This window comes from Schistocerca nitens, chromosome 3 (genome assembly GCF_023898315.1).
Source record: "Schistocerca nitens isolate TAMUIC-IGC-003100 chromosome 3, iqSchNite1.1, whole genome shotgun sequence".
NCBI classification, from domain to species: Eukaryota; Metazoa; Arthropoda; class Insecta; order Orthoptera; family Acrididae; genus Schistocerca; species Schistocerca nitens.
In genome coordinates, this window is record NC_064616.1 from 778,667,123 (window position 1) to 778,691,476 (window position 24,354).

The following is a 24,354-nucleotide window of genomic DNA, read 5'->3' on the forward strand; positions in this document are numbered from 1 at the left end:
AACATTAGCATGATGTATGATGATAATGCCAATGGACAGAGCATGACAAGAAAATGTTTTCTCATATTGAGGAGGATCATTTTGACATTAGTGACTCTCGATGTTCAGGAAGACCTTCATGTTTGAAGCAGATCGTTTAAATGCACTAATCCACAATCACCCATGTCAGTGAACTTGAAAACTGGCAAATGTGATCAACTGTGATCAGTCCACCACCATGTGACATTTGTATGCAATGGGGTAGATTCAAAAATTATGTGTATGGGTACTGCATGCTCTAATCCAAAATCACAAAAACCAGCAGGTGGCCACATGCACATATCGACTTGCTCGTCATCAATTGGCTCATGTACAACACTGACTATTCCTATCCTGTATCACTGCTGTTGATGAGAGTTGAGCCCAAACAAAGCAGCAATTCCCCCTAATGCATCTGGACGAACAGCGACATTGTGATGTACTACAAATTGCTTCCCCCAGGTGTAATCATCACTGCTGATATTTACCATCAACAACTAAGATGTCTTGCAGAGGCAATCCAAAAACAATGACCAGAAGACTGAGTGAAGTGATGCTACTCCACGATAATGCATGCTTGCATTCTGCTAGACCAACAAAAACATTGTACACAAGTTGTGTTGGTAAGTCATGACACACCTACCTTATTCACCTGATCTTGGGTCCTCAGATTTTCACCTTTTCCTCTCTCTATCTAACAACATTCAAGGGACTTCCTTTCTGGATAAAATACACTCTGAACATGACTCAACAAATTCTTCACCTCAAAATCACAGAATCGCAGAATCAAAAAGTCACCCCAGCACTGGCAGACTGTTGTAAATAGTGAAGGAAAGTATATTATTCAAAGTATATTATTGATCACTAAATTCTCTGTTATGTGTATTTGTTGTTTTTATTACTCTTACAGAGAAACACTATGAACTTATGCAACAACTCAAGACCATTCACATATATTAAGAACAGGATTGGACCCAAACTGGAACTTTAGCGAACTCCATGTTTGACCACTAATACATCACACTGATGGGTACTGACTGCCACATTTACTTTATATGTTATCTCTATCAGCTGTTTTCTTTCATGGATGTATGATTTAATCCAATTATGTGCTGCTCCCCTAACACCTAAATTACGGCTCTTACCAAGTAATTTATCATGACTTATGGCATCAAACATTTTTGATAAACCTAGGAATATGCTCAGGGTATGTTCCTGCTTACCTGTGGATTGTAGCATTACATACAGAATAGAAAAGTTGCTGTTTCTGTTGAGTGATTTTTCCTAAAACCACGTTGTGATTTTATTAGTATATTATATTCATTTATGAAACTAAACAGTCCTTCATAAAAAAATATTTCTCTAAAATTTTTGAAACTACAGACAGCAGAGAAACACTTTTATAGTTTGAATCCTCTTGCTGGCTTCTCTTTTTGTAGTGGTTTCACTTTAGTAATTTTTAAGCATGCTGGAAAACTGCCAGTTGAGAAGGACAGGTTTATGAGACAGATCAGTGGTTCAGAGATTAAGTCCACACATTTTTTACAATGAAATCTGGTATTTTATCTATTCCTGATGAGTGTTTTGCTTTAACAATCTTGCTGTACTTTTTATATATTAGTTGGCATGAGAAGTATTGTGTCATCTATCTGATTAATTTTTTATATCATTTGTATGGGATGTTTATGGGTCAGTTTGCTCAATAGGCTTTTCTGCTACATTCACAAAATCACTAAATTATGCAATCATTGCAGAGAACTGTCAAAGTTGCAATATTGATTTCCTTTATTACTTGATCACTAGTTTTGAGACTAAGTTCATTATCAAGTCATCCCACAAGCTATGCAATACCATACTTTACAGCAGCCACATGAATGTTCATTGTAGTACAACATATCTTTAGTATACAGCAGTACATCTACGTCTACATACATACTCCGCAAGCCACTGTATGGTACATGGTGGAGGGTATGCTATATCATTACTCCTGCCCACCCTGTCCACCAGATCATTTACGCATACAGGAAATAAAAGCAGTCCTATCACACTTCCCTGGGGCAATCCTGGCAATACCATTGTCTCTGATGCACACTCGCCATTGAGGACAACATACTGGGTGCTATTACTTAAGAAGTCTTCAAGCTGCTTGCATGTCTGGCAACCTATTCCGCATGCTCCTACAACAGTCTACAATCAGGTACTATGTCACATGCTTTTCGATAATCTAGAAATATGGGATCTGCCTGTTGCCCTTTATCCATAGTTTGCAGTACATGATGTGAGAAAAGGGCAAGTTGAGTTTTGATGCTTTCTAAAACCATGATGATTTGTGGAAATAGGCTTTCCAGTCTCTAGGAAATTTATTATATTAGAACTCAGAATATGTTCTAGAACTCCACAAAAAACTGATGTTAAGGATATTCTTTTGTAATTTTGTGGGTCTGTTCTTTTAGCCTTCTTATATACAGGAGTCACCTATGCCTTTTTTTTTCCAGCTGCTTGCGATTTTGTGCTGGCAAGAGATTTATGAGAAATGTAAATAAGGGGCCAATGCTATACAGTAATCTTTGTAAAAGTGAACTGCAATTCCATCAGGACCTGGTCACTTATTTGCTTTCAACTCTTTCAGCTGTCTCTCTACACCAGCAATGCTTATCACTGTGTCCTATATAGTAGACTGTGTGACAGTAACAACAGTATATTTCTACGATTCTTCTGTGTGAAAGATTTCTTGAATGTGGAATTTTGAATTTCGGCTTTCATTTTGCTATCTTCAACTACCACACCAGACTGGTGAGTGAGTGACAGGATGGAAGCCTTAGACCCAATTAGCGAATTTACATAGGACCAGAATTTCTCTGGTTCTCGACCAGATCTTTTTCTAAGGTACAACAGTGGTAGTTGTTGTATGCTTTGCGCATAGATCTTTTCACAGACACACGGACCTCTAACCTTTGCCTGTTATCCTGCGTGCGTTTTCTTTTGAACTGTGAGTGCAACAGCCTTTGCTTCCTCAGAATTTTCCAAATTTCATTGTTACACCACAGTGTCTTTTCCACCCTTAATACACTTACTAGGTACATACTGGTCCACAGCATGATTTACAATCAGTTTAAACTTTGCCCATAATTCTTCTATGTCCACCATACTGGAACTAAACGATTGCAATGCACTAAGTGAGATGATAATAACTGTTTACCTGCTTTTTCAATCAGAAACACTCTCCTCGCCTTCTTGATTGATGTGTTAACTTTTCAAAACATAGCCACTACGATGATATCATGATCACTAATCCCTGCCTCTATACTTATGCCATCAATATGGTCCGGCCTGTTTGTAGCCACAAGGTCTAAAATATTTCCACCATGTGGGCTGCCTAACTAGCTGCTCAAGACAGTTTTCGGAAAATGTGTTCAAAAGTATTTTGCAAGACTGTCTGTCTGCACCCCCCACAATGAATCTGTAACCGTCCCAATCTATACTTGATAGGTTAAAGTCACCTCCAACTATTATTGCATAATCCGGGTACCTATGCACTACTGGCCGTAGACTTTCTTTGAATGACTCTAGAACTGTCACAGCAGAGTCAGGTGCTGATAAAAGCATCCAACAATTAACTTTATTTCACCTAGACCTGTTATACATGACCAGATAACTTCATTGTCACCCTTAATTTCAACATCAACAGACACAATATTTTTGTCAACTGCAATGAACACTCCCCCTCCTATGGCATCTACTCAGGTAGACAGAGAAAGTTACGTTGAAGAAAGAAACAAAGCCAAACAGATAATTACAGCATCCAAGAAGAAATCTTGGGAAGACTTTGGAAACAGGTTGGAAACCTTGGGTCAAGCTGCTGGAAAACCATTCTGGAGTGTAATTAGCAGTCTTCGAAAGGGAGGTAAGAAGGAAATGACAAGTATTTTGGACAGGTCAGGAAAACTGCTGGTGAATCCTGTTGATGCCTTGGCAGATGGAGGGAATATTTTGAGGAGTTGCTCAATGTAGGTGAAAATACGATCAGTAATGTTACAGATTTTGATGTACAATGGGACAGGAATGATGATGGAAATAGGATCACATTTGAGGAAGTGGAGAAAATGGTCAATAGATTGCAGTGCAATAAAGCGGCTGGGGTGGATGAAATTAAGTCGGAACTCATCAAAAACAGTGGAATGTCAGGTCTTAAATGGCTACACAGGATAATTGAAATGGCGTGGGAGTCTGGACAGGTTCCATCAGACTGGACGAAAGCAGTAATCACACCAATCTTTAAACATGGAAACAGAAAAGATTGTAACAACTACAAGAGGTATCTCTTTGATCAGTGTTGTGGGTAAAATCTTCTCAGGTATTGTTGAAAGGAAAGTGCGAGTATATTTCATGACACTAAGTACCTCAGAGCTTTCTACTTCGGGATTTAGCCATCTCTCGGTCCTAGGAATAATTTGAGCATGAGGAGTTTCCTGGATGGTAGTTAATTCAGAAATTAATTCAGAAATTTTACAGTCAAAATGCCTCTACTCTGGACGCGGTCTGATGTCTCTATCTGCAAATCAACTAGTGAGTATTCATCAGAGTACCTCAGACTAACATCTAGCCTAAAAAAAAAAATGTGCACCCCACAAGTACTCTGCTAACCATGTTGCTGCTTCTCTCATGTAGTGCACACTTGACCTATCAAGGTGAGTCCTAAAATTCCCTACCAGATAACACAAGTCTAGAAATCTGCAGCCAAGACCGTCACAGAGTCAACAATGCCTTTGTTCGAGACCCTCCACTCGGCTCGAAACCGAAGGATCCTGATCAACTCTGGGAACAATGCTGCAAATTGCAAGCTCTGCTTGCACTCTGCCAGCAGCCTTCACCACCTCTGCCAGCTGTCTGTTTGAAATGAGGATGGCTTCAGGACCCATGTGACACATTGTTGTTCCCGACATTAGCCACATCTCGCAGGCGACTGCACCCTGCACTATCTATAGTCGCAGGCAAGGCCACCTCCTCGCTTATTACACAAGGACTGAACATTCTGATGGAAAAGCATAAAATTAGGGACCACTTTTTGTGGATTGCTTGGTTTAGCACATACTTCTGTTTTGCTTTCTGACTCCTGTTTCTCCTCCTTTTTTTGAGTAGATGATTTATTCTACTGGAGGACAGAAATCTAATATTTTTGTATTCTTATTTAAATTATCACCCTCTTTACTAAAACTCCGTTTACCTTGTTTTTTTATAACTGCACACATATCTACCAAAACTTTACTGCAAGTTCAAATGGAATCCATCTTGTGTTAGGCAGTTACTGGTAACGAATTTATTAAGATCTAAAAATACTGCCCCTAAAGTATCACACTGTTTTCACATCCAGTTCTTTATTCTGTTCTGTTTATCTATCACTCACTGATCTTCTATGCATAATGCCACTTATCACTATCTTGGATCCGGGACAGACAGTTTTGGCTGTTCTAATTATTTTTGTTGTTTTATTTATGATCTGAATTTCACTGCAGCTGCGAAGACAATCTGTCCCAACATGCACAAAGACACTTTTATATATTTCACTGCAGGCTGTAGACCAAACTACCTCTGAGTTTTGTTTGGCAATCCAGATGTTTCTCAGGTGTTTACTCATCTGAGGTATCCAAATCCCAGGTCTAGCATTAATTTTACAGTTCAGGACATCAATATTTTTCATAAGAGAATAGCCAATTAAAAGGAACTAGTTTTTGACATGCTGTTTCTCTGTGTAATTATCAGTTCTCTTTGTGTTTATTCCTAAACCTTTGTCTCATGGGTCATAACCCTGTGGAAGACACAGGTGCAAGACCTTCTCCACACACATAAACCACTCCTATTTCAGAACTGTCATCATAATTTTCTATGCCAGCAAAGACAGGGCCTTCTGTAAAAGCTGCTACACCAAAACCAACTAAGTCTGTAACAACTACATAGCATTCTATGTAAGTAAGAGCAACAACAAGTGGAGTGAGATGTTGCAGAACATGCTGCCCAATATAATTTGGTTGATTACATTGTTGCTTTGCCACATAGTATATGGATCCCCCCCCCCACATCACCTGCCACTCCCGCCAACATATTTTACATTACTGTGAATAAGAGAGCTCTCCCTCTGATACATCCTTCATTGCAACAAGCCCCTGTCCTTAGTCTCACTCCCTGTATTTAGTTACCCGCTACTGAACACAAGACAGTAGATAGATTTAATTATTAAGGTTTCCAAATCTATGCCTACATGAGCATATACTTTATTTTGCAGCTCTTTTTAACCAGAAATATCACATAAATTATTTACATTTCATATTTGTTATGAGTAATAACTTGTTTGGTAGTGCCTTTTGTCTAACAATTGATTAGTGTCCCCTCAACATTACAATTTGCCACGATAGGTTTTTCATGGTGACTTACTTGCTATTACAGCCCCTTACCCCTCTTTTTTGTAACATGGCCTCTATTTTTTATACAATTTGGTCTTTGTACACTATTTCCAAAAAGTGTGAGTTATAGGGCAGTATTTTAAGCACTTTTTCCTTCAACATAGGCCTACATTTTGCTGCTGTAAATTATTTTATATCCATTTTAGTTCACTGTTTATAAACTCAAAACTAGTTTCACATTCATTGTTTTTTAAATTTCATCCTCATCATTTATATATGCTTTCTTTTTACATGTAAAATTAACATTTTTTCAGAGATATACTTTTATATTGGCCACCATATTTTATATCGTTCTAAAATTTCTTAAATCCTTTCATTGGTGTCTACAAGATCATGGAGCTTTGTCATGCATTATTCTAGGTAGATCTTCTAGTACAACCAAAAGTTGTTTTACAAAAGACGAGTTACCTTAGTGTTATTCCATAAGACATCAGGAAAATAAGAGGTTGTTTTAATGGCTTCAACGTCATTTAGGTAGTTGGTTAAGAAGTTTCAGAATATGTTTTTCCTCTATTTAAATTCTCCTCAAAATGTACATTCCAAAATTATAAGATTATTTTCCACCCACTAAGCCAATTTCTCACTGATGTTTAACCACTATTGTGCCACACCAGTTATAACTACTTTATATAAATTAGAGGAGATACTATTTATGGAAAGAACATGTTATATATAAGAAGTAATCAAAAGGTTTCAGTTTGAAGGCGCTGGTGGAGAATATATGCACTGTAGCACAACTGCAATACAGATGTACGAACACCTACATGTAGGCAATGGATTAGAGTAGCATTTCTGTCTTTCTGATGAGTGTGCAGTACATGCAAAAATGTGAACTACACCGAAGTTATTACCAAATATGTCCAAACAGAACCCCTATGCAGTTATTTTTTTCTTGGCTGCAAAAAAAAAAAAATAGACATCCAATGGAGAACTAAGAATGTGTATGGAGCAGCATGTCTGTTGAAAACCACCATTCTGGAATGGTGCACCAAGGAGTGTTGCTGCTTAATGTTAATGCATGTCCCCATACCACAAATGTAATAATGCATTAGTTATGACAACTCAAGTGGAAGACACTTGAACACTCACCCTACAGTCCTGATCTCCACCCACACAATTATAATTCCTTCAGTCCTTAAAAAATGCTTTAAAGGATATGCAGCAAGCAGTTATGCACTTCTTCACACAGGAGGACATGGTGTTTTACCAAACAGGTATCTTCAAACTGGTGCATTAGTGGGATGACTGCCTCAGTGCTCATTGTGATTTGCCTGACTGGCATACCGATTTCAGTTTGTATGGCCTCTGAACAGAAACTTCTTGGTTGCCTTTTATGTATCTTTAAGAAAGCTATTCATCCTTTCCTACAGTCTTTTTAATCAATCCAAATACGGAAAATACTTATGTTATCAGTAAAAAGTACACATTCTAATCACTGAATAATAAAATGAAGGTCATTTACATACTAAGAACAGCATAACACCTAAGACTGAAACTAATCGAAGGCAAGAGATGCCACAACATCCTGAAAACTTTTGCTCCATTATTTGAGAAAACAGTCTGCAATCTTTTTGCCGAACCCAGTGTGATCCAACAGTCATCCTAACAGTTTCACTTTCTGCTATCAAAAGTAAAGATTTAGACAGTTAATAAGTCACAAAATATACAAAAAACTGTATTATTTCATTATTTAATTTTTGTAACACAGCACCCATGGTGATTAATCAGAACAACATTTTTAGATGATAAATAATTGTACTGTGCATGCGCATAATGATTTTTATACCCCTTATTTGGCAACAATTAGAATAGGTGTCTTTCTTTTCAAGTTTTCGGCAGTAGGCTCAATTTAAATGTAAATATTTTCACCAGGAAAATTTTTGCTGTGATTTGTAGGCTGTAGGCTCCTGAAAATATCACCATCTTTGACACAGTTCCTAAGACGTGTGAACTACCTAACTGATGAATGAACATTGCAAGTAATAAACTGTGACAGGTGTGATATGTTCTAAAACTACCCTCAAGTTAATCAACAGCATTCAGCCACATTTATAGTGGTCTAAATAAGCATAAAATCAAACTTTCAAATCAATATATTAACTAGGAGTAGTAACAATCATAAATAGAACATTAACAGATTACTAGCACAAAATCCAATATTATGATATGTAATTAAAAAACAGTTAAACTACTGCACTAAGGATACAGAGCATGCAATCCTGATTTGAACCTTTTCATTTTCTTCTGTACCACTCTTGGATATGAAATGCCAGTACTGTAGAAAGTTAATAGTCAAAGTTCTTTTTTGTGCTATTTAAAAGCAAACACATATGCCATGTTGACAAATGCAGAAGTACTGGTACTCTCAATATTAAATCCAATTGCTAACACCAAATCAGCCTTTCTACATGCACCACAGCTGCTGATCAAAATATTACTACTGATAAAGATACATAAATTCATAAATTTACATGTTTACATACAAAAAGTAAGTGGATCACAAAACTTTTAAAGTTAATTTGAATTTTTAATTAAACAGAATCCTGTGTTCTGTGTGTTTCATTTCTGCATCTTCAGCATGCTGGGATTTGAGTGCATCTACAATTTTTTGTGATTACAATAACTGTTATGAAAACAATGTTAAGTTACACAGGAAGAACATTTATTTACAGCTGACCAGTTTTGGAATGCTTGTCTATTATCGAATCAGGCATAACTATAAGTCTTGCATTATACCAGTCATACAAGTGGAAAATTGGCCATGAAATCAGTAAGTGTGATACAAAACATGGCCTCCACATGTGGTCATCGCTAACTGTCAGAGCAAACACTCTTCATTTCATTTGACAGCCCCATTGAAAGATAAATCTGTCAGATGTTAATTCTATCTCTCAGTCTTACAAATATATCGTACTTTAGAGTGCAAAGAAACATTTACAGTCACATTATATTTATTCCCTGTATATACCAGAAACATTTTTTCATGCTTTATATATGAAACCTTCCAATTTTTACAGCACTCAGTTCTGGATAAAGTCTTTAACTGAAAGTAGTGTGTTTACTTTCTTTTGCATAACAAAAGTCTTTAAATAATATTTATCTTCAAAGTAGGTTTTAATGTCATCTTAAATCAACCAAGTGTCCTCCTTGCCAACATTTAAAGAAATTATATCTCCTCTACACAAAGCTAATCATCTGGAGGAGCATGAATTCTTGGGAACTTTTGAAAACAATTGACAGTCCCATTTTGCATTTAAATCTGTCATACAATAAATAACAAACTTTTTTGATAGTAGGTTCCCAGCATCTTAGCTTACTTGCACTGTCCTCAGAATATGTAATTTACAGCAATGATACAGCCACACTCTTACCACGCTCTGTATGCAGCATGTAATAAAGCATGAATTTTTATGAGCATCTCAGAAATTTACTGTTCTCTCACAGTATAAAGAAAAAAAAAACTATGATGTTTCCATACATGAAAAATTGGGCAAAATCACTTTCTAATCAATCACAATGAATTGGGCAGATGATTAAAATAATTTACCTGGTTGCATGAACAACTGTAATCAAAGACAAGCTTAAAAATAAAGTAAGTACTGGACAGGACACTCTGCTGTTATCATCCATACATTAGCAACAATGAGTGTGTTATTCACAGTTTCGTTCCAGGTGTTCTGCAAGAGTTGCTATCCACATTATTTTGTAGTTGCTTTCTGCATTTTGGGTATGTACTTGCAATTAAGGCTGTGTTGATCAACTGATCCCTGATGTAACCTGATGTCCAGGAGTTCAGCTGGACAGTGATACTACAAGTTGGGGAAAGCCATGGTTGTGATTATCAGAAAACGCTTCGCTGTAGTTGCTGAACAATTCATGTAAGGATTCAGAAGACAGATTGAATTTGACGGTTATGTACTTTTCATTGATGGCAGACTGTGTCACAGGACAGAGCAGAAGGCCTATATAAGCTTAAATTGCTGCCTCACAATTGGTGTTTCACCGTTCTGCAATACATGCAAGTTTAGCTTCAATGTACCTCTACAAAATATGTCACCTGGGTGCTGTATTCTAATTGGTCACTTAACAAACTGCCAACACATCCTACAATTCCACTACACCTCTCAGCAAGAACTGCCAACATTCCCCCACAAAACATACAAGAGCTATTCACAAAGAAGGGAACGTTTCCAACTGATGCTGCTAGGTGCGCACTGATTGCATATATTTTGGTATGTGCATGCTCGGCAGCTCAGTCGGCATCCATCTGTGACAGCGCGAACGTCTCTGTGCATCTGGATTTTTCGATAATCAAATTTGAAATGTGCGCTGCAATATAAAATCACACCAGTTGTGAGGTGTGATCTGTGATATGGTTTTTATTGGCAAAAATCCTAAAACCTATACAAATTTATAGTGAACTCTGCGAATTTTATGGAAACAGCAGTAATGTCTGAATGTTCTGTCTGGAAATAGTGCATTCAGTTTAAAAATGGCTGAACCAACATTCATGATGAAGAGAAGAGTGGTCACCCGAGCATTGTGACTTGTCGCTAAAGTTGATGAAAAGATTTGTGAAAACCGTCGCTTCACAATAACGGAGCTTTCGCTTTCTTTTCACATGTTTCATGGACTTTGTTGCTTGAAATTGTCACTCAAAAGCTAGGCTACCACAAATTTTGTGCACAATAAGCACCATAAAGAACAGTGAATGGGGGCAATGTTGACATTTCTGGAGACCTACCACAAACATGGTGATTCATTACTGGATCAAATTGTAACAGGTGATGAGACTCAAACACGTTAACTGCGAGACAAAATTACAGTCTTGCAGTCCATGGACTGGGGGCACACAAGGTCCCCCCAAAAAAATCAAGGAAATGTTTGCAACCTTGTCAGCATGGAAGTTGATGACGACAGTGTTTTGGGATAGGTAAGGTGTGCTGCTTATTGATTTTCTCAAACATGGAGCAACCATAAATTCTGCCCGGTACTTTCAAACTTTGCACATCCTTAGAAGAGCAGTTTAAAACAAATGCCGAGGAAAGCTGACGTCCAAAATTTCGTTTTTGCACGAGATTGCCTGACCTCATGGCAAATCACACTAAAGAACTCCTTAATTCATTCAAATGGGTAATTTTCCCTCATCCGCCCTACAGCCCCGATCTTGCACCAAGCGACTTCCACTCGTTTCCCACGATGAAGAACTGGCTTGCAACGCATCGCTTTGATGACGACGCAGAACTCCAGGTGGGCATGACTTACTGGCTGAAGTCTCAGGTGGCGGAATTTTATGACAAAGGTCTTTCAAAGCCTGTCCATCACCATGATAAGTGCCTCAATGTGTTTGGTGACTGTGTGGAAAAGAGGTATGTCAGTTGCTCTTCAGATTTATATAATAAAATGTATTTCTTGCACTTCGTTTTTTTTTAATGCCAAAATGTTCCCTACTTTCTGAATAGCCCCCTATAACAGCACTTACTCTATACTGAAGGTTTACCATAATCACAATACCTAAAATTATTATTGAACCCATTAACAGGGCTCTGTGTGAAACATTTAGCCATGACACAAACATCAGAGACCTACCTTCCCTTTATTAAAAATGGAATACTGAATACACAAACATATTAAGTTCCTGATGGGCTGAAAAACATTTAGGATTATCTCATTAATATTTCCTTAAAAATTTATTTTCTAATCATTCACTTGGTAGTTTTCAAAATTTTATTCCTTTAAGTAGACTCTACACTATCTTCCTCCACTTGTGGCTTTCATGCTACAAAGGTAACTCTGAGAAATACAAATTTAATCATGTAAGATTCAAATTTCTGCTTTGATAGCCTAATAGTAAGGTTGCTGCTCATGAAAAACAGGACATATGGGTTGAAGTCATCACACAACCTTTTATTTGTCAATTCAGAGAGATTCAAACTGTTGTCATTGTGTACACTAATAATTAGGTCCCTGCATTACATACCATCAACTGATAAATGAAATCCCCATCTTTGTATTCCTTATCGCCAATTATCACGGGGATTTCTGTAGTTGTCTTGGACCATTTTGACAGGGCTGCTTGCAGCTGCTCTCTCTCCTTTGACCCAGGCTGATACTCTGAAAATTCACAAAGACATTGTAATATCTCTTAATTAAATCATTTCATAAAAGAACAAAATTTTAATAATATGATAATAATAAATTTCTACATGTCAACATTGACAAAAATAAAACCATATTTCAATTGTAATTACAAAATAATATGCCAAATTACTCTAACAAAATATATCTGATGACATAGATTTAAAATGTATGAAAATGTGCAGACTCACAGTTTTCTAAACACGAGACACTAACAAGCCTTCCACACACATAAACTACACAACGCTTATCAACAAATATGTGCTTTTAACATTTGGGGGGGGGGGGGGAGGAGGGAAGAATCAAACCCCCATTACAAAAGGAATGTGAAGAGAGGGAAAGTACAAATATAAACCACAATTCTCTCTTATTTGTCACATTAACTTGTGCCTTCACCAGATGATATGATAGTACATCTTCCACAACCACAAAACAAACCTATTTACTTAAGTAGCTCAGGATTCAGTGTCTTATTTTTATTATTATTATTATCACTCATACAATCAGCTATCAGTGACCTGCAGATATGTTTAACTCCAGAAAGTGAACAGATTATGTTCATTTTTCAACGTCATTTTCTGCTGAAAGTTTGCTTCCCAAAAATAAAAAAAAAACCACACACTTTCCTAGGAAGGGCAGTAGCAGTGCAAAGGAAAACTGCAAATACTGTACAATTGCTCTGCAACATGCAATGTACTTACCAAGAGTAGGTTCATTCTTCACAGTAAAATCTTCTACTGTACCAAGTGCACTGGAAGAATATAATCTGCATGACAGAAACCTGTAATGGAAATATATATATATATATATATATATATATCTCAATACGCATGACACATACTGTATTTTCAGCTGGTAAGAAATAGTTGGATAACTTCACAAAACTCCTTAAAAATTTACTGAGAACTACATGTTTTAATTATCCTTTACAGAGAAGTAAGAAGACAAGAGTACAGAGTTAATGTCTAATTGATTTCACTGTACATTGAGCACCAGCAAAACCGGACAGGCAATGGTGGAGAGAGGGAGGGGGGGGGGTGGAGGGATTGGGGGGGGAGGGGGGAAGAAAGAGAGAGAGACAAGCTATACTCTTACATAATGTACCATGTCCCCTTTTGTCCCAAGTAAGCCAAGGAAATTACAGGAAACCTAATTCAGTATGCCTTTGGAACATGCACTGCACTTGTACTCAAGTCACTTTTGTAGTTCAGTTGCTGACATTTTCTAGATATGTTCAAATACTTATTAGAAAAAGCACTTAATGAAAGGCCGAAAGATTTATACGAGTCCCGACAACAGGATTGAGTAGATTGCTGAACTGATGCATTTGGTACCACCTTTCAGCTTTGAGCTGTGATGCAATGGTGCTGGGAGAGTGACATCATGCAAAAGTGCTGCTTTTGAAAGTTAGTTTGTTTCATGTAGGGGCATTCTTTAATTTATATGGTGTTAGTAGAGTTTTTTTTGACTGTCCCAAAAGTGGGTCCAAGTCATCTGGGGTAGTATGTTTTTAAATTAGTTTGGTGTGTGCTTGTGTTGAAAACAGTGTACCTGTGTGCATGGGGGGGTGGGGGGGGGGCGGCAGAGGCATGGTACATGTGTGTACATATACTGTGATGATAATTCCACTGGTACTTGAATCTGACATTTTTAATTAAGTTCTACAGTTGTTTAGTACACTCTGGGGAAGATAATATTGAAAGTTCTGTTGACTAGGAAGTGAGATCAAGCTAGAAGAACTCTTAAACAATTGAAAAAAAGGGCGTCTTTACTCCCAACTGACCATGACTTATTTCAATCTGTTTTCTTTTCTTTTTTTCCCTTCAATAATAACTACAGACTCAAACTTAAAAATTTAACTGTACATTACCAATGCCCTGGATATCATGTCAGTAAAATTGTTGGTTAACAGCTGCAACACTCATAGTACAAACTGTCTACAAGGTTTGCATCACTGTCATATTGAGTATGTCTTTTTATTGTGGAATTCTATTGACATGCTAGTTTAATTCAATTTAATGTTTAGTGTATTTTGTGGTTTATGCTTAAAATTAGTGTACTGATTAAAAATTGTATAAATGTGTTGTTACTGTTCATGGTGACTTAACCACTGCTCACTTCTTTTAAAGTGAGAAAATTAGCATCACCCTCATGATAGGGGGCCATGCCCAACACCTGCACAACAGCAACCATGGGTGGATTTCTTCCCCACAGGTTCCCAAGCCTGATGATACATTCCTTGCCAGAGGTCAACACCAGAAGAGGTATCTTTTGGGATCCTAAGCTTAATGTTTACTTCAAGCTACTTGATTTTTTTTTTTTTTTTTTTTTTTTTACAGGTCTCAATAATTTGTTGTAGACTAACATGAGGAAAAATATTACCATCGGCTGGATGATTCATGAATGGTGCTGAAATAACTGTAGTAATATTCTGTTCCAGAACCCAGTACTTGTACCTCCTTTGTGGCCAATAAAATGCTGCCTGCATTTATGAAAAAGAGTGGTGAATTGGAAAGATCTGTGAGACTTCCCAATATTGTACTTTTGTATCTGACTGTTGTCCTACTCTAGTTCAGTTTGTTTTTCCACAAAACCACCAACTCCCGCAGTTGTCCATTTAGTTATTTAGTTAACTGTTCCATATTAGGAATTGGATTTACTTCAGAATTGACAATTTTAACCATTTTGTTTGCAGTACTGTAATGTATGTTTGTTATGTAATAGTTACCATCACTTAATTCGGTTGGTGATGCAATTTGGCCATTCTGGTGACTTCACTGCTCAATGCCATTGGACAGTATCGAAAGCTTCTGATGGTTCTTTGGTGTCAACAAATGGGAAACAATTTGGAAATGGACTGGGGTAGGAGCTATTTTACATTTGGAATCACCATTTAAATGCTAAATAAAATAATAATAATAATAATAATAATAATAATAATAATAATAATAATAATAATAATAATAATATGTAGAATTGACTAAGTTTATCAATAACATACATGGTTCAGCACTTACTATCTCAATATTGCTCTCTCTTTACTTCGCACACAAAACCAGAAACTTGGGAGAGTTGCAGAATTTTACAAAGAATATAAATACTAGTAATTACATCGCAACATATGACCACATTCGGACAGATCTTACACCCAGCCCTGCGCCTTATGTTGACAAGCGGAGTACAGTGAAACACTGAGCTTTATCAACCAATTGAGGACTGATGACCTCAGATGTTAAGTCCTATAGTGCTCAGAGCCATCCGAACCAGCCATCAACCAATCATTTCAATGCACGAGTAGCAGTGTGAAACTGAGGGTATGTATGCGGGTGGTTTGAAGGTGAAAATACCTGAAATCTCCTAAAACTTAAATCCAATTATTCTCTTACATATAAAATCAAAGCACTACTCCACCCAAAATTAAATAAATCAGACGGAAGAAACAAGATAACTATTTCTCCTCTAAAATCTTACCCAATTCAACTGTGCATACAATAACTGTAAAGCTTAGCAACTAAAAGTAATAAATGGCATTAATGAAACTCATGCAGGTTTCCTAGATATCTGACTGCAAGAAGGCAAACTCAACATTAGTCATAGGCTGCACAACATAGTTTATTCATATATACTTATGAGCCAAAACATTATAACTACTGCCCACCATGAGACTGAATGCCACCTGGTGGAATCATTGTGTGCACTATTTAGAAAAGAAAATATATAAAACACATCTTGGATGCCATCAGACAACAGCTCTGTGTGCCACAAACCACCAGTCCATGGTTTATGGGAATTATTTGAATTGTGTAAGTATCTGGTACAACATATATCCTGAAACCTACCAATGACTTGTTAAATCTGTGCATGCAGAATTGCTGCTGTATCACATTCTAAAGGTGGTGCAACACATTATCAACCAGATGGTAATATGTTTTTGGTCATCTGTGTATGTACATAGCACCTCTTTCTATAGAGGCTACAAATTGGAGAAGTGTTATTTTATTCATCTTCAAATCTGGCACCAAGCCATAACACCAGATAATCACATAGCAAGTACGCACTTCTGGAATCTTGTGCATAGCTGATAAGCAAGACAGCTGCCATAAATGCTTCAAACAGGTTCAAATTTTGAAATTATCCACCTTACAAGATATTACAGCTCTTTCTGTGTGTAAAACAGACAACTATACTCCCACACTGGAATGCTCAACAAACTAGCATGCATGGTGGATTCACAAAATGTGTTCAGTAAATGGAGGGAAAAAAATTGCAAAGCTCTGTCCCCCCTCATGAGAAATTTAAATACCAACAAACAAAACACTATTCATTTATATGAATTATTCAAGTGCCTTGAATCATTAAGTACATATGGTACAGCCAGCTCACAAAGTATCAAGCAATATGGGTTTTTGATGAAAAAAAATCACGAATTTCAATGATCAGCTTGTCACATACAATAAATTAAACAAAATAACAGCTTTGCCTTAGAATACTTCTTTTGTACAAGCAAGTGGCATTTGCATGTACACGAACAGTAATTATATACACAACCAACAGCTACCCCATCCCTCCACAGATCACAGTTGTTAGTACAATTCTGAAAAAAAAAAAAAAAAAAAAATCAGCAGTTGGCCTTCTATTTGGTTGGTCATCATACATTTTACAAAGGGACAATACAAATTCTAAATAAATTGTACTTAATTTTGAGATATACTGAACGTGGAAAACTTGGAAACTGCTTTGACCCAGGATGTAATGGTAGTGGTACGTGTGATGTCACAACGGCGTGGAATTTTTGAGTTGGTTGTGTTTGTAGATGTCGTGTTGTTGTATTTGATTGTGCTCTCAGGTAGTGGATGTGGACATGCTGAGTTTCACGTGTGGTACTGGGTTTATTTGAGTTTTGTTGTCATTGTGCTAACGTGGTTTTGAGTTTAGGTAGTTGGCGTGGTAATGTGTTTTGTGGAAGTGTTTTCAGTGAGTTATCATGGTTTGTTTATGTGTTTGGCATTTTTGTTACATCTGATTAGTTTGGTGTTTGTTGTGCAGAAAGAAGTCTAATTTTTTTAATTGTTTGTTAGGTATGGATATGACAGTGAAGTTCACAAGTTTATCATTATGTTCTGAGATCGGTGGCTGTTTGACACACAGTTTCTGCAGATGTTCGGTCTTGTTGTGTCACTTTTGTGGCAACAACATGGGGTTCTGGTAGCTCGAACCACGGACACGTATATGTTGCATTATTGTGGTGCGCATCTCTCTCTCTCTCTCTCTCTCTCTCTCTCCCCCCCCCCCCCCCCCCCCACTCTCTCTCCCCCCCCCACTCTCTTGTTTTGGTTTTATTCTATAGTAATTGTGATGTTTTGTGTGTGGTATATTTATGGTAGATCAGTTGTGCTTTAATTGATGTAGTGAATATGGGATATCTGGGTTTCTGAGTTGCTGGGGTTTTGGTTCCACTTTTTGGAGTTGTAGGTGCTGAGTTTTTGGTATTGATAGCTGCAGTTGAGCTATATAGGGGTCAAGAGAAATGTCCAGGCCCACTTTCTGGAGTTTTACGGGTTGGTTTTTTTGGTATTTCTCTCTGCGGTTGAGCCATAAAGGTCAAGGGAAACGTCCAATTACACTTTTCAGAGTTGCAGAGGTTGGTTCTTTGGTACTGATATCGATATGTCAAAGGGGCTGTTTTTTCATAGTTTGTGACCAAATTATCTCAAGATGTTGACAGGAGATACTTTTAAAAATCAATTCAAGCATAGCTTATCTATAAATGCCAGTATAAGATGGATTTAATATAAATAACAATGTAAGCAACAACCTTGTCCTAGAAATAACTATAATGGTAAATTGCATATAAAACCAACTGTGTACTATGGAGTGAATTACTGTCCTGCTTAAGGGGTTCATGGGCATAGCATCAGATAATGTTATCAAAACTACACAGTATTTCAGTGAGACAGCTACTTGCTATCTTGAAGTGTCCTGCAGTTTGCATTATTTAATGGTAGCATACTATGAAAAAATAATGTTTTAATTTTTACTCTGCTGACAGTGAGTGTGGATGGAATGTTACATGTTATGAGCAGAAAGTAAATTTAGTATTAGACCATTTGGCTTTAAAGAGAATGCTGTGAAGTACCATACAAAGTTGTAAAGTGAATAATCTTACTTTACAACTAATTCTCTGGCCAACTACTCTAGTTATTGCACAATTAATTAACAGTCCATAAGCTTCTAATCTATGTTAGCAACAATTACATTAATTACAAAATAATGAAAAATTACAAAAGAATTTCAGGCTCTACTGCACAAGTTAAATATTTTCAGCTGGCAGAAGAAAGCAGTTAGATGCAGATTAGTCAGTCTTGCAGAAAACACTTCAAAATCCCTTAATATTGCAGCATCTAGTTGTTTATAAACACACAAGCTAGTTATTTAATGTATGCTACAAAAAGAAAAAAATTAATATGAGATATTATGTACATAGCACCAGAACCAGCCCCTATCTAGATTTTCCTTCTTCCAAGACTGTCCCTGATCCACAGTAAATACAAGTATCTAGCAGACAATCTTTCAAATCATATCTCCAATTTGTTTAGTCTCTTTAAATAAATTTTAGAGAGTATTAAAAACGGACATAAGTGCAATCAAGTTCTGTTAGAAATTAATGATTTTGAAATAGCTTTACACATGTGGTAAGAAACCTTTTACATTTCTGTGTTCATCTATGTAATTATTGTACAAAATTCAGCTGCACTGTTTGGTGACACCAGTCGTAGGGAAAATACAGAAAGGTCAAAAAAATATTTGACCTCTACAGGAAAAATTCTCCACAGTAAACTCTGCAGCAAATATTCTTACTGTAGACTAGAAAATGCTTCTACACTGAGTGCTGCATATACCATTTCAGGCATTTTTTAGGTGTGTTAATGGAGAATTACTATTCTTGAGAGTTCTTTAATAGGTTCTATTCGTATTGCAGCTTTGTGCATTTGCATAGTGTTATTAATCTAAGTTCACTCTCTGAATAACAAGTTAAAATATTAGTACATGAGACATTCAGCACCAACTTTTAAACTCCAAATGACCAGAGAAGTTATAAGGTATGACAGTGCAACCACTCTGCTACAAACATGGAAATCAAATCGGGATCTCTATCTCCCCCTCCCCCATTCCTTGATTTGATTTCCACATGTGGAGCAATGTACACAGTTCAGTAATACTGTTTGTTTGACTGATGAAAATCTGCTCATTTGGATATTTAAGGTGTTAGAGCTGAATATCATTGTACTAATTTTTATCCTGTCATTCAGAGAGACTACAGGACCAGTTTTTTTGTTCTAAAATTTAATTAAGACAACACAATTTCAATGCAAGTGCCACTTCATGTGGGTTATTTTTTTTCCCACTTTAAAACCATTATTCTCTCTGACCTGAAGTACTACAGTTACAAATGAATGAACCAAGGAGGAAATATCTGTCCTAGTCAGGAAAAATTCTCCTCGACTAAATATGGAACAAAGATTCCTTATAGAACAGGAAACTTTAAGAATCATATCTATTCTTTTTGTATTCCTCTCATACAGCAACCCCCCCCCCTCCCAGTAGCTTATCTTTTACTACTACTACTACTACTACTTCTTTCATTTTAATAGTACCCAAGAAGAAAGATATGATGCTTCTCAAGATACATGCTTACGGTTATTTTTTCTTTCACTGTTGAGCAATACAATGCTATCAGTTTCGAGCAGCCTATATACCCAATTTACACCATCACTGCCAACAGTTTTTGTTTTTCTGGAAAGGAGGAGGGGTGGAATGGGGGGTAAACTTTAGATGGCATTATGCTAGCCTTAAATTTTTTCATATACCATGAGCAAGTATTCTCAAACACAACTAGTACTTATATACAGTCTATTTATTGTATTCAGTCCTATTAAATGTGGCAAACAATGGCCAATTTCACAATGACTTTTTCTCTGTATGTAGCCAAAATTTAATTCCTAATCATATGAGCTGTTTCCATGCAAAAAATCAGACAGACACAAACCAACCACCACAGGAAATGAGGCATGATGTCTCACATAATTACACTAAATTGAAAGAATTTATACCAAATACTTCCAGCATATTGTGAAACTATTGCCTTCACACACAACTCTCTTGTACGTCATAAAGTCCTCCAATGTTGCATACTGCATGACAGTAATGTCTTGTCATTCTTCTGAGTTCAACATCTCACTCATCATGGGGAAATGTTGGCTCATTTTTCTAAGTGAACAGAAGGGAGGACATGGAGATGTGCACATTTGAAATGCTGGTGTCAATTCTCTGGATGAACTGAAAGGAGCACAAGGGGAACAGCTGCACATTCTGATCCTGGTGTCACCAGAGGATGTTCAAAGTGTGACCAGTGACAGTGCAGAGAGATGCAAACAAACAGAGCAAAACTATTTTTCATATTACAATTTATCTTGTACAAATTGTGTATCAACAAAAGAACATAGTACAACTGGGTCCAACTGAATGAAGCAGTGCAGTTGTTAAAGCACTGACCTCATATTCAGGAGGATGGAGATTAGATTAGGTTTTCATTCCATAGACCCAAAAATGAGATGATTCTTATGGGTGTGGAGCATGTCAGAAAATCTAAAATAAAAAACAGAAATCATCTGAATATAATACTCACTACCCTGATCTGGATATTGTCAAAATACGTGAGTGGGACTGCTTCTATTTACATAATTAATACCCTGTCAGAATGAAATATAGTTATCCACTTTTAACAAATTTATCACACACAAAAACCTAATCTTGACTTTTGTGACCACGTGCTGTAAAAACTGAAATCTAACTTACATTATTACTTAAACTGGTCTAACTGCCTCTATTAAGATATTAGTTTATATAACCAAATGAGTTGCCTATCAGGAAAACTTCCAAACTCTGTTTAAACAGTGCTTTATCAGAAACCAAGTTTTTAATGGTGGCTGGCAATTTATTGAAAATTGAATATTGAACCCCTTTCTGGACCAAGGTAAGTGATTTTAGGTCTTCATGTAGATTGTTCTTATTCCTAATATTGATACTATGTATTGAGCCATTGGTTGGAAATAGTGACATATCACTTGCAAAAAATTTCGTCCAGGAATAAATATACTGAGAAGCAATGGTTAGAATAAAAAATTAATTTAACAGGTTTCTACATGATCATCTTGAATTTACACCACAAATGAGTCTTACTACAGGCTTTTGCACTCTTAAAAACTTTTGCTCAGTTTGACAAGTTACCCAAGAATATGATCCCATATAGAATGAACGTAAGCAAAGTATACAAGTTTTTTTTACATTTACATTTTTCCTCTGTCCAGCCATCCTGATTTTGATTTTTCTAAATCATTTTCGGCATGGATTCTTGAGCAAGATGATGACTAACCACCTGTCCTATTCTCATAATATGTATACCTTCTGAGCTATTTTTTTTTCCATTCCACCTGTCCTATTCTCATAATATGTATACCTTCTGAGCTATTTTTTTCCATTGCATTATAATCACAAATCCAATATGACTGTAAAATGATCCCCCACAATAATGTTCCAAAACATGGATATGGTAACAATGAAACTGTTGTCTTAATTTGAGACTACTCCTTTTCGTAAACTACTACGAGGATTTGTTTGGAAACCTACTCATGCAGAGGGAATTTCCGCTATTATTACGCAGTAATGAAATTCATTTGATTTCTGCTCGCTTTCTCGGCGAATTTTTTCATTTTATTCTACACACACACAAACACACACAGTCCACCTACCAAGCGCTAACGTATACCTCAAATGATAACAATAATCTGTGTTTTAGGCATTTTGTGTTTAGGAAATACTCAGAAAACCGTTTTAAAAATTGTTTGAGCTTTTTGAGTATGAAGATCGTCAGAGTACTTAATCCAGAAATAAAAAATAAAACGGAATATTTGCTTTGCTCTCAGTAAAAGTATTTAACATTGTTTTCTTTATTTTGTTTCATGGGAACTTTGGCCAATTCATTGACAAGTTAATTCTGCTTGACACTTCCTTTCCGCCTACGACTACGAAAGTAAAGATATTTAATGTACACACTGACAGCTGCAATGATAAGACTCTGTTTGTTTACCTCTCACCGAACCCAATAAGACGAAATCTTCCAAGGGTCAACATGCCACTTCTGATAGCAAGCTTCGAGTCAAACTAAACAAACCGACTCACACTCCTTACACCTAACTCCCACACCGCGCACCCATCACAGATTTTATATTCTTTCCATAGAAGAAATCGGCAAGGTCTCTGTATGAGATTTTTGCAAAGATTGCTTTGTGCAGAAAATTACGTGGACGTAGCTACAAGTTTGAACACAACAGTAATTAAATTAAGAAAAAAACATTTGTATCCATTTGGAGAATACTTTTTTGTGAGCTAATTACGAGCAACAGTTAAATGTTCAACATTTATTTTAGCTAAACGTAGGGGCAAAAAGAAAAACGTTTTGGTCACACAGCTTTTTTAAAATCGTATGAGGAGGTGTCCATCCCATTGATCTGTAATATTACTACCGGTACAACATTTCTTTCAGGAATCTTTACTAATACAGATGGAGAATACAAAACAAAAAACGAAGTGTAAAGGCTTTCTTGGTTAGCTTTTTCATTCACTTGATCTTGCAAGATGTTATTGGATGCTATGGGAGTCTGACGTGTGGATCTACACTCTTACTAACATTACAGTTTGTCAAAATTATTCATTACCTCATTCTTGCTTTGTTTGCGCAACGCAAGAAACAACTACCCTTCACAATATCTTGCGGCAATGTTCAAGCAGATTTGACACTATGAGTTTAGCAAGGACGTCAAAGCTGCCTGATTTTTTTTTACTTTTATTTGTGCAGTAGTGCGTCCACTTCATTTATGTATGAGGCTTCTGAGAGTAAAACGAAATGTTAGTTGCTCTCCACTTTCTGGATTTGATATGTGCGTTACAGCTGCACTCACGAAGATAACGTCAAGCAGAAATTAAAATATCTAGTGTCTTCCATATGTTTCTCGCTTTTGATCAATGAAATGCAAATCTTCCATTACGGTGCAGAACACATGTAAGTTCTCGGACGATCTGCGCTGCATATGGAACCACCAACTTTTGTGGATAGAAATGTAATATACAGTGTGTTGAAAAAAAGTGTCGAATACTTTGAGAGGTGGTAGAACTCACCGAAACAAGAAAAATAAGTCCAGTAAACATCGACCCGGAAACTAATACTTTCCGAGATAAACACGAGTTTATCGGAGGGACTGTGCGACGCTTGGTTGCGCATATTAGCGCAGTCGTAGCATTGACGCTTCGTATAATGTGACGGCAGGATATTATGATGTCTTACTCACGGTACTCTAGATACCATTAGGTAGTCTGCAGTCAGCTGTGTGATTCGAGACGTGTTGTAGGTTACGTTAGTTTTCGCAGCCCTGGGTACGTATCACGACAGTTTGTTTTTCCTTTCCAGTATTTCATGGAGACTTGCCCTGTTGACTCAGTTGACAGTAATCACAAAATGTATTCCCAAGGACACTGAGAGACAGGACTTGGCCTAGGTCAAGATGTTTGATTGGGCCCCATGTCCAAACATAGCAACTCAATAGTAGTGTTATTTTAAAGAAGGTTTGACATGGTTTAAAAATAACACAGTCCAGGGAATACTGGAGATACACTAAAAATTCTC

At 36.8% G+C, this 24,354-nt stretch overlaps 1 protein-coding gene across 1 annotated transcript in view; it reads right to left on the bottom strand.

The window, feature by feature from the left end:
* The window catches only part of LOC126248786 (delta-1-pyrroline-5-carboxylate dehydrogenase, mitochondrial), a 143,607-nt gene extending 120,706 nt beyond the window's left edge, over positions 1 to 22,901 (bottom strand). Inside the window, exons 1-3 of the mRNA XM_049950165.1 lie at positions 22,762 to 22,901; positions 13,316 to 13,395; positions 12,457 to 12,590 (exon numbers count right to left, since the gene is read on the bottom strand). Coding sequence (XP_049806122.1) covers positions 12,457 to 12,590; positions 13,316 to 13,395; positions 22,762 to 22,805 — 258 coding nt within the window. The 5' untranslated portion in view covers positions 22,806 to 22,901. The remainder of the gene's footprint in view (positions 1 to 12,456; positions 12,591 to 13,315; positions 13,396 to 22,761) is intronic.
* Between the last annotated feature and the right edge of the window lie 1,453 nt (positions 22,902 to 24,354).